Here is a 12,408-nt window from a genome sequence, read left to right as displayed (position 1 = left end):
AAAATATAACCCCAGAATATAATCATATAACCCGCAAAATATAACCCCAGAGGATTTACATATATTTTGCAGCATAACTGCATATGCCGATGGAACACAGCTTTTTAAAGTTTGCTTAAATTCTCTTATTCAGATATATTTCACATGTTTAATAGTCTCCTCGTCCAAACCCTTAAAATGCCTCGTTTTGTTCTTAGCACAAAAAATATTGCTTTCATGATTAGCCAGACAAATCTGACTGTTGAGCCAGTGACTTGTAGTTCTTCTTTCTTCATCCCCTTCTCCCCATGTCTTTCTTTCTTTGCTATTGCGTGAACCTAGCCTTCCAGTGGACCTGGCCTCCCGAATAATGCACATAGATCTGTTTGTCCATCCATATGTCATTTACCATGTCCTACAGTCATTCTATGTTTGCTAATGTTTGCAATTGTATCCTAAAGTCTATGAGAGTCTGTGCTGTTATTAAAAATGTTTACGGAGAACTTGTAGTCATTAACCCTTTAGGCTAAAAGGCAGTTTGTTGCATTTTTAAGATGTACAGTCCATTCATTTATAATGAAATAATGAATCATATAGAGGGAACGTTTACCTTTGCTTTTATTAGCATGCCCAACAGTCCCCAAACACTTAATTTGTCTACCTTAATAATCTGTTTGTTTGATTTGATGATATATATTCAACCAAAGGCATAATTTAAACTAAATTCTTTACATTAAATGGATCCTTAGATGTTAAGTAGAAATGTCACCAACACTTTCATTAGACTGTTTTAGATGGAGAAGTAGAAGTAGTGAAAGTACTATATCACTTATAATCGATAGTATTATTCTACATTAAGATATCTAAGAAAAGAATCAATAGAGTAGTATTCATTACATCTAAGCAGTAGACAGCAGAACTCTGAATTCAACAAAACAATCTCTCTGAACAACCCCTTCTCTTTTAAAAGGTGAAATGTTCAATACAAATTTAAATTTTACCAGCTAAATTATTAAATAACATAAACATTAAATATTTGGTTTGTTGCTTATGTTATTATAAGATTCGTGTCACTAAAGCTTATTCTACCACATGTAGATATTGCTTATTTGGAGCTGTGAACAATGCTAAATGGTGCATCTTGAAATTTTTGGATCTCTGGAGTTCATTTAGTAGATTGTGATGTCTTTTAGTGACCCACCTTATTGGGTCAACTTTTCAAGAGTCCTTTCCTCAGACAGATTACATCTGCTGTAGGGACATCTTAGTTCATGAACACTCATGTGACTATATCTCTACACAACAGGTTTTGTTTAATACATCCCAGGATTTGCATCCTGTCTACAAATACTAAATGATTCTGAATAGTAACATTTTAAATAACTTATATATGCTCTGTTTTTTCAACCTGAAGAAGTAACTAATAGGTCTGTCTGCAATTGTTCAATGCTGATCGCAATGTGCAGAATCAGCCAGCAGGGGTTCCCTCCAAAAAGCTTACTGTGGGTGTTAATAGTGACACCTACAGGAAAGAAATACACGTTTGGGTATTCCTCATGTAACAGTGTATCGGTGCGAGCGCTGTTACACATCGGTTGGCAGGAAGCTAGAGATGCTGGCTTCTGCTGACAATGGAGTCCAGGCTGTCAATAAACAGCCTGATCTCCCACGCATTAAAAATGCATGAAGTACAGGTATATCCTAAATGTAATCTTGCCACACCTTTTGTGAACACACATCTATAAGGTAATAAATGGGTTAAAACGCCACACAGAACAAATTCAATATCAGTAAATCTTCTAGCAGTGTTATATTATATTATTTTTCTTCAGATGTGGGGCAACCATAGTCCTAGATGGTTTATGTTTGTTGAAGTTTGAAACACCAACATACTTCTTTGTTATATAGACTACAGTAATGAAAGGCAGTACCAGAAATAAAGATCATTCTACTGAAGGAGAAGGAACTGGAAAACGACCAAAGAGAAAGTGCCTGCAGTGGCACCCACTTCTCGCTAACAAAATTTTAGACTTTTCTGAGGAAGACGAGGAAGAGGAGGATGAGGAAGATGTTGATAAAGTAAGTGTTTGCGTGTTTAACAACTCCATGGTTAACCTCTAGCACATAGCCATTTGTATCCTCACATGTTCTTATGAAATATTGTGTTAGGATGTAATTGTAATTACATTTAATGAAAGTTACAATATTTAGTGGACACTGAGAACACTACTATGTCCTGTACCTTGCACACATTCACATGCTTTATAAAAGGCCCTCTCAGCCTTTCTACTTTCCTTTCTTAATAGCTTCTCTATAACTTCTTTCACACCTTTTCTTTCCCTATTTTCTTTATCTTTAATCTTTCATATTTCTCCTCTCTCTTCTCTCTGCTAAACCTAACATATTTTAATGTTGGGTAAATAGAAAATGCCTGAACTCTTTGGAACAACATGTAGATTTGTTCTTCGTTCATAAGAATAGAATTATCCCTTCTAATTACATATGTATTGAAATTATCCGTCTGTAAGGTTTCAATGATTGCATTGTTTAGCTGCATTTGTAGAGCTTTAGTATCCATTCTGTGCTCCCAAAGTAAAGGACCATAATTAGTTGGACTTACAAACATAGATGTACATGAATCTGGGATTACTATAACACTTAAAACATTTATAAAAATATCTAGAAACATTTATAACAGGTCACTTAAAAATGGAGAGTGGATAGAAATACCTTTATTGCGAAAAGTTAAAATATAAGTATCATATCATATATAAAAAAATAAATGATAATATTCAATGAATAAATGAATTGCGCTAAACTACTTTCTGATATAATGTAACTGATTGAGTTCCAGCAACTCCCAGAAATAGAAAGTGTTGCTATGGACACGTAAACGGTTACCTTTTGGCATCGCTCAGTAATGCCCTAAAGTTTCTTTTTCCAGTTCCACAAAGATTCAAAACTGAGTGTTGCTGCGCTGTTATCATTAAGTTGTTGATGGCTATACACATTTCTTCATTATTCATTAATCACTACAAGTGAAGCAGTAAAAAGGCTATCAAGGACAGTTATAATATTTAAAGTGTATCTCTTCAGATACTTTACTTCAGAATACTTTACTTTATTGATGTTTATTTTAAAGAGACAGTAACAAAGGTATGTCTTTCAAAACAACAAAGACTTGAACGTTCTTAATCTTTGCTACCATTACGTTGATGTACCTCTTAAAAATAAACCTGTCTGCGTTTATTGCCCCATAAGCAAATACCCTGTAATTGGACATGTGGACTTCCATAGATATTACTCTTATGGTGTAAGGGATGCCAACATTATTGGCGTTTTGAAAAAGTGATTTAAAAACATGGTATCTTATACCTCCATCTCTTACAGTTAGTCATTATGCATTACAGAGTTTTAGTTCAGTTTGTGATGTGATTAATGATGAGGGATCAACAAAAAAGGTTCTGATTGTCTTCTGACAATTAAAAGGAGTAAAGAGGATTTGTGCAAAGGCAACGTATTGATTTAAATAAATCATTTAAATTTAAATTGAGGGTCAGGCTTATAACATGTAAAATATTTTTTGGAAGTAAAATCAACTTGTGGACTAAGTTAACTTTACTAACAAAACAATAATATTGTTTGTATGTTAACACTGATAAAGGTTATTTATATCCTTTATACGAAGATCGGTTTTATCTAGTAGCATACTGGCATTTGCTCAGACCGACCCATACTTTCTGTAATGGACTGTTGGCTGTCTAGAAGCTTACATGCAACTTGGTTTTAAACTTAACTTAGTATTGTAGTGATTAGAGAAGAGAAGGACATCCTTCAGCCATGTCTTTTCTTTGTACCTTAGTGTTAGTTGTGTGAAGTTGCATCAACTCACTTGATCACTAAGCTTGATGATCACGACGATCTTATGACCTGGAAAGAAGGCTATCTGCTCCTGTGGTGTTCCTCACAAGCAAGGAAGTCTTCTACACTATAAACTAGTGGATGGCAGTGGATGCTGCAGCACTTTGTCTATGATTTTTCATGCCATCACAGTAGTCAAACCCACTGTTTTTATGATAGCACGTGAATTGTGTTTTCATTATGAAACAATTTTACATCTGATTATATTTCCATGTAAATGGCAAACCTTGGTCATATTTCATCACTGTCTGCTCTCACCTGCTACATCTGAATGATGAAATATTTGACCATAGTTTTTTATTTCTCTGAAGGTCCAACTTGTAGATGCTGATAGTCTAGAACAGGATGTTGATGAAGCAGAAGACAACGAATCACCTGAACAAAGAGCTCGCAGGCCGATGAATGCTTTCTTGTTATTCTGTAAGCGTCATCGCTCTCTAGTACGTCAGGAGCATCCTCGTTTGGATAACCGCGGTGCTACAAAAATATTGGCAGACTGGTGGGCTTTTCTGGATCCTAATGAAAAGCAGAAATATACTGATATGGCAAAAGAGGTTTGTCAGTTTATATGTACAAAAACATGCAATCCTTTCCAGAATTTAAGAAATTAAAGTGGCATGTGTGCTTTTGTAGCTGTGTTGGGGAAAACTTTGTTCTCCTCTGTCCTTAGTTCCTATTTTAAATTACAGTTTTCCTGCAGAAAATAATCTTAAAAAAAAGTAAAAGCTTATTTTCTCTTAACGCATAAGAAATTTGTTTTTAATTAACAAATCAAGTGCTATATAATATCAAATACAGAAAGGAACTCTTTCATGAGATGTGTGTGTGGACATTTATTTTCTTATTTCTAATTTTATTTATGTATTTCTGGGTGTGTTTTGATTTAGAAGATAGTTCACAATGTGACAAGGATGTTTTATATAAATAGAGATTGTATGGTGTTTGTATATGCTAAGATTAGATTCCTGGCATTCTTTTTTTAGTTTTATATGTTTCAGTATTGTTTTTTTAATTTTTATTTCTTGCTAGTCATAGGCTAGACATCATCATCCTTTATAAACGGGCATATAATATGGGCATATTGATCATATTGATCGTGTGTACCAGTTATCATAGCCGTCACTAAAATCAAGTGTTAATGCCATCTTTAGGAAATGCCACCAACACATCAAGTAGCTGGATATGGCCATTTTAGCTTGCTTACACGTAGGCTCTTTTACTTTTAAATCTGAAGGGTTTTGCAGTGGAACATAGAAAATCTGATGTGATGTTCTGTAACACAGATCTGCAAATTTTCCTAAATCGTACATTTCACTGTTCAGCACACTAATTAAGCCTACATAATGGTGTTTAAAATAAGAAATACATACTTGTTAGAAATGCTCATGATGGAAGTAATTGTATCTTCATGTCTTCAAGATCTGTATTATTATTCCTCTGTTTTTCTTGGTTGTTTATTGGTCCTGGTAGCCTATGTAAAGGTACAAGACATGTTAATGTAAACACCCTTCAGTTATTAAGCAGCTATCCTTGCCACTTTTGGACCAGGGTAAAGAAAACACTTAGTTATCCATCCTACACTTTAGGGTTTTGCAGGCGAGTTGCAATTTCAACAAGTTATCTTCATTATTCATTATAAATTACCAAATCTGGCATGCTTCTCCTGTGAGAATGAGTGTGGTGGATCCACATAATGTATAGTTTTGGTATGACTCAAACCTGCTTTAAAACACTTTTTTACATTATTTGTTATTTTCCTGTGGATGGCCAATGACGTTTTCTGAATATACATCTGAGTGTTTATAGAATTGATGGGTCACTGTTCCTCCCCAGTTTGTACTTTGTGCTATGTTTGTACTACTTACCTGACTTCAATGTTTCTTGGCATACTATTGACCATTAATTCTTACGTTGTTGTTTTTTTTTTCTTTCAAGTATAAGGATGCTTTTATGAAAGCAAATCCAGGCTATAAGTGGTGTCCTACGACTAACAAACCAGTAAAGCCTCCATCACCAAATGTTGCAACAAGGAAAAAAATATGGCCGTACCCTCCAGAAGCTGTCAAAGAACTTCCAAGTCCCAAGAATGTGTCAAAAGGAGATGAAATGCCTCAGCTTAATTTTGGCATCGCAGGTGAGTTAATGAAATGGTCGTCTTTGACAAGAAAATGCTTTGTTCGGTTGTAATAATAGTTTGATGCTGGTGTGTTTTAGTTACACAAATATAACTTACATTTATTTTAACTATTATTTTATGTATATTTGTTTTGCCACTGACACGTTATAAAGATACGCTGCTTAAAAGAATAGAAAATAATTAAAGGTAGTTTGAGAAGTGATTATTGTACTCTAATTATTTTGTTTACTTTAATAAGTGTATTTGACTTGCATTATTAAAGAATGGATGTCCAATTGTTACAACTAGAGAACATTAGTGGTGTGAGTGCATCATATAATCATTTTAACAAGCATTTCAGAGCTGGTAAATTGCTTACAATCATAAATTGTTTCAGTAGAAGCACAGGATAATTACTTTGTAAGTAACCACTTTAGGTGGTCCATGCAGTGGTTATTTGCTAGTGTTATTAATGGTCAGTTTACCTATTTGAAGTATCCAAATGCATCCAAAACATTTAATCCTAATGCTTCTCAACTATCATTCCACAAATGTTATTTGTATACTGTATAAGTATATTTACAACATGAAGTATATTATACTCTCCAGCAATGTTAATAGGATATAAACAGTGCGGTAGACAAATTATGTAGTTCTTTCTTCTACGGTTTCTTGAAGGGCAAGCCTGCAGGCCCAGTATTTTTCTGTGGGCATGTAGACTGACTCAAGCAGTGAGTTACCTTTGTTGGAACAAGAAAGCCTTATCTTGTTTAAGTGACCATTGCTAGGAGAAAGGGTTTTGTTGTGTGTATGATTCTCAGCAAATAGTGAATATCTGAACAGCACATGGATATTTTGTATAAAGGTGATCATGTAAGTTTGAGCAGGGCCCTCCTCACCTGCTGTCTCTGTTAGTCAATTTGTTATATTACATACTACTTGTTATGTCCTGTCTACCCATTGTATAGCACTACAGAATTAGATGGCGCTATATAAAACAATAATAATAATAATAATCCCGAATAGACTATTCCACCACTATATTGATGACAACAGACACAGCACCAGAATCGCTTTCTAAATATATTAACACAATTGAATTTACCAAACACCTTGCAGAGGTTCATTTTATAGCATATTATTATTAATGCCTACATGGAAGCATGGAAAAGCATAGTGAAATAGTATGTACTAATGTCCATAAATCCTAAATAACAGTAATGGACATATATATATAAAGGCAAAGATTCACGTACATGATTTCTATTGGTGTTTTTTTTTCATGTATCTACTCCTGTGAAGCTAGACTATAAACCTTCTATGGTGGCTTCGCAAGCATGTCACACCTCCTTAATAGTCTGGAGCTGGCATGGAAAGTAGGTACTGTAGTGTTCACCGTGATATTCATGTGAACGAAACATAATTACACAGCTTTAATAACAGTAAAATGGAATCTGAATGGATGTATGCTCACAGCTTGGCATGGTTGACAAAAATGCATACATAATTTGGTGTAAAGGTGACAAAACTAAAATCATATTGGGTAGAAGGCATCAGTTCATTATGTTGTACATTTTTAACATGCATCTTTAGATACCAGATTTTTTCTTCTTTTGTTCCCAAGATCCAACACAGATGGGTGGACTCAGTATGCTGCTTCTAGCAGGTGAACATGCTTTGACTGCACAGGGGGATCACGCTTTGGCGGAACACATAGAAAGCTCAGTGACCGAGGTAAGCCAGACTGCTCTTTTATCAAAGCTGTATTGATTAGGTATTTTTCTCTTGTTTTAGCCATAGTGGTATAACATTATGTAGGTTTAGTGTTTTTGTTCTGTTCTATTTTTAAGTGGTCTTGAGGCTTTAGTCTTTCCAGCTCAATTATACTGCTTATACCAGTTTTGTGTCCTCACTGGGCATATATCATTTTAACTCTATAGACCGAGCGAATGCTTTAAAGTAACAAAAAAATTGTTACATTAAGCAAGTACAGCTCTTTCTATAGAATTCATCAGACTCGAAGAAAAGGTCAGTAGTGAGATGTTACTGTGCTGAGAACATGGATAGGTCTTGGAAAAGTTTTGAGAAGCTGTACATCTCAGGTGGCAATGAAATAAAATCAGCTTACAGATTGTGTTAAATAAATAAGGAAAAGTATAGTTATAAAAGGTATGTTTTAGTGCCTGTGAGAAAAAAGTACTAATGTATGCTCTTCAATTACTTTCACAATAAAAAAAATCTACAAAAATGTCAACTAGCGCAAGTATAAAATGAAAATATGAAATCCTTTATATAGGCAGCAGTAATCCTTAAAATATACATTTTTCATTTCCTGAAGTTTAGCGTGTTACCGTTTTTCAAGACTTTTTCTTATAACAATTGTAGAGAGAAATTGAAGCTAAATTGACATTAATCATCAAGAGGAAATACATTAGATTTTATGCAATACTAATAAACCAAGAGGCCCATTTTCACAAAAAACGATAAACTGACGGTTTTTCAAATTGAGGACATGTCTAAGTTAATTAACCTTGCTACATCACTGATTGAATGAGAAGGACTAAATATAAGTCATCGTAAAATAACATCGAAAGACAAACTTTCCATTGGTCTATTTATGTAAAAAGTCTACAATTGAGGAAATGGATTTATGAAAAAAGGAAATCTCTTACACATTGTTCTAATTGTGAACAGTTCCGTTGAAAGAGTCCTCGGGAAAACCCCTCGTGGAACACACATTCTCATTATTGGTAGTTTGTAAGTTCTGTTGGGGGTACATCTACACTGACTTTGTTTTACCCCCTTTTAACAGGTATCTTCCAGTGTTTGCAAGTCAAAGGATTCAGACTCTTCCCCACCCAGCAGAAATTCTGAATTCTTTCAGTTTGCTGAAGTATGTACATTTATAAATTTACAAGCACATGGCGGATATGTCTTTGTTGATACCTAGACTATAATTCAAAAAGGCAGTGATAGCCAACAATAAATGCATGTATGTTAGAGTGACTAGAAACACAGGAAAGTATGTTACAGCTACTTGGTGCAAATTAACCCCTTAATGACAAAGCCTGTACATGTACGGGCTCAAAATGCACTGTTTTCAATGGGTTTAGGGACCGCCCATTGTCCTTAAGGGGTTAACAGGATGTGTTTGAAAGTAAGTGTAAGCAGTACCGGCTTACCCAAAACATGTTAAAAATTGCACATGTGGCCAATTGATGTTCTAAAATATTCTTGTACATAATAGTGATGTGAGTATTTAGTGTAATTTATATCTGCTAAATCCAGCTATAAATAAAATGTTAGCACAGCATACACAAATTATTAAATATAGCCTATAATAACTTTCTGGACCTGTTCAAAACTAGAATATACTGAAGGGAAAACCACATATCATCTAAATAATGTATAATGCAAAACTTTTTCTTAACTATTCTTCACTTTCATCTTAAAATACAGTGAGATTGGCAAACATGAAATTCACATATCTGTAAAATGTATTTTTGTATTGTTTTCGTTTCATTTCCTTTAGTAGCCATTCTGTCTTTCAGAGTTATTGATGATTATGTATTACTTTAAGATTTCTTCCAGTACATCACATTCAGATGTCCCGACACCTGCTAAGCGATGTGAGAAGTCAGCACTGTTCCAGTTTGCTGAGGTACAGAACATTGTGAACTAAAAGTGATAGAGGGTAATGTAGGTTATTGGAAAACGCCAATGCACAGAAATGAAGATCAAAATGGCACACATTGCAAACAAATTATAAACATTTAGTAACAACGTTCAACAACTTCCAAGTGTGAATCAGTATTTTTCACACAAAAAGGATGGCGTAATTTAATGGTGGTCATTCGTTACATACATAATACATTTATATAGTGACAGCAGAATACCAAATAAAAAATGATTTAACAATAACATGAAATGAAGAGGACCCTGCCCTTGCACACTTACATTTTTTATACCACAAATCAGAGCCGGCCTTAGGTGTTCTGGCGCCCTGTGCGGACTACTCGTCTGGCGCCCCCCCATCCCAAAAAAAGAAAGGAATCAAAACTTGTAACAAAACCCCAATCACTATATACTACGCCAAACATTGATGTGGTGTAGGCCTACCACTTCATTGTCTGGCTTAGTACCGTGTTTCCCCGATAGTAAGACACCCCCGATAGTAAGACGTATCGGGGGTTTCAGAGGGGTCGGCTAATATAAGCCGTACCCCGAAAGTAAGACATATGTCTTACTTTCGGGGAAACACGGGGGATTTGCTGGAGCAGCAATAATGTTTTCCGTGGTCCATCAGGACCAGGGCCGGCCTTTGGGGTGTGCGACCTGTGCGACCGCACAGGGCGCCACACTCCAGGGGGCGCCGCCGCGGGGTCCGCCGCAGCGCGGTCCGACGCCACTGCCGTCGCGGGGTCCGCCGCAGCCCGGTCCGACGCCCCTGCCGCCCCTCCAGAGACGGACAGTAATGTCCGCCGCTGGAGGAGCAGGCTCGCAAGGGAGCAGTATCGGAGGTCTTTAACAGACCTCCGATACCGCTCCCTTGTGATCCCCAAGGCAACAGCTGCTGTGCGCCGGGGTTTGCTGCCAGATCCCGGCGCACAGCACTGAAGCCGCGCCCACCGGTCTCCGTGCCCTCTGACCCGGAAGAAGAGAAGACAGAAGAACTAAGAAGAAGAGCGAAGAGGCGGCAAAGAAACTGAAAGAGGAAAGGTAGGAAAGCATAGAGTGACAGTGAGAGTGGATTGGTGTATATGTGTGGATTAGTATATATGTGTGGTTTGGTATATATGTGTGGTTTGGTATATATGTGTGGTTTGGTATATATGTGTGGTTTGGTATATGTGTGGATTAGTATATATGTGTGGATTGGTATATGTGTGTGGTTTGGTGTATATGTGTGGTTTGGTGTATATGTGTGTGGTTTGGTGTATATGTGTGGATTGGTATGCGTGTGGATTGGTATATATGGACAATTTTTTCCCAATATAAGACATACCCCGAAAGTAAGACATAGTGGGGCTTTTAGGGATAAAAAGAAAGTAAGACACTGTCTTACTTTCGGGGAAACACGGTAGTAGGGATGCACCGAAACGAATTCTGGACTGAAACCAAAAGTGCAGCATTTACCTGGCCGAAACCGAATATGACCCCCCCCCACCATAACACATAACAAAACAATTAAATAACAATATTTATATATATATATATATATATATATATATATATGATTAACAGCAATCACATTCTTATCATGCCCGCAGATTCCAGGATGTACTCGTAGACTACTTGGCATGATAGGAGTATGATTGCCCTATGTACCCCGTCTCACTCCATTCTCCCTATCTACCCCCTCCTAACTATCTACCCTCTCCCTCTTTGAAGTTCACTTACCTTTCAGAAGTCCTGCGGTGAGGGTGCAAGGCCTCTGCCTCCCAGCTCTGCCACTGTATGGAACAGTATAGAGTGATGGGAGTTATGATGTACTTTAGAGCATAATTATATAATGAAAAATACATTGGAAATGGTACAGCATAACACCCATCACTCTCACACACTTACCAATCCACACACATACACCAATCCACACATATACACCAATCCACACACATACACCAATCCACACACATACACCAATCCACACATATACACCAATCCACACATATATACCAATCCACACACATACACCAATCCACACACATACACCAATCCACACATATACCAATCCACACATATACACCAATCCACACATATACACCAATCCACACATATACACCAATCCACTCCACACATATACACCAATCCACACACATACACACCAATCCACACACATACACCAATCCACACATATACACCAATCCACACACATACACCAATCCACACACATACACCAATCCACACATATACACCAATCCACACATATACACCAATCCACACATATACACCAATCCACACGCATACCAATCCACACATATACACCAATCCACACACGTATACACCAATCCACACACGTATACACCAATCCACACATATACACCAATCCACACATATATACCAATCCACACGAATACCAATCCACACATATACACCAAACCACACATATACACCAATCCACACATATACACCAAACCACACATATATACTAATCCACACATATATATATACTAATCCACACACATATACCAAACCACACATATACACCAATCCACTCTCACTGTCACTCTATGCTTTCCTACCTTTCCTCTTTCAGTTTCTTTGCCTCCTCTTCGCTCTTCTTCTTAGTTCTTCTGTCTTCTCTTCTTCCGGGTCAGAGGGCACGGAGACCGGTGGGCGCGGCTTCAGTGCTGTGCGCCGGGATCTGACAGCAAACCCCGGCGCACAGCAGC

At 36.8% G+C, this 12,408-nt stretch overlaps 1 protein-coding gene across 1 annotated transcript in view; it reads left to right on the top strand.

Annotated features, from left to right (window-relative positions):
• BBX (BBX high mobility group box domain containing) overlaps positions 1-12,408 on the top strand; it is a 48,139-nt gene that overhangs the window by 24,208 nt on the left and 11,523 nt on the right. Inside the window, exons 3-8 of the mRNA XM_053454981.1 lie at positions 1,888-2,058; positions 4,212-4,454; positions 5,836-6,034; positions 7,641-7,750; positions 8,829-8,909; positions 9,597-9,677. Coding sequence (XP_053310956.1) covers positions 1,897-2,058; positions 4,212-4,454; positions 5,836-6,034; positions 7,641-7,750; positions 8,829-8,909; positions 9,597-9,677 — 876 coding nt within the window. The 5' untranslated portion in view covers positions 1,888-1,896. The remainder of the gene's footprint in view (positions 1-1,887; positions 2,059-4,211; positions 4,455-5,835; positions 6,035-7,640; positions 7,751-8,828; positions 8,910-9,596; positions 9,678-12,408) is intronic.

This window comes from Spea bombifrons, chromosome 2, assembly GCF_027358695.1.
Source record: "Spea bombifrons isolate aSpeBom1 chromosome 2, aSpeBom1.2.pri, whole genome shotgun sequence".
Classification (NCBI taxonomy): Eukaryota; Metazoa; Chordata; class Amphibia; order Anura; family Pelobatidae; genus Spea; species Spea bombifrons.
Note: the sequence above shows the minus strand (reverse complement) of the source record. Positions and strands in the feature narration are given on the sequence as shown.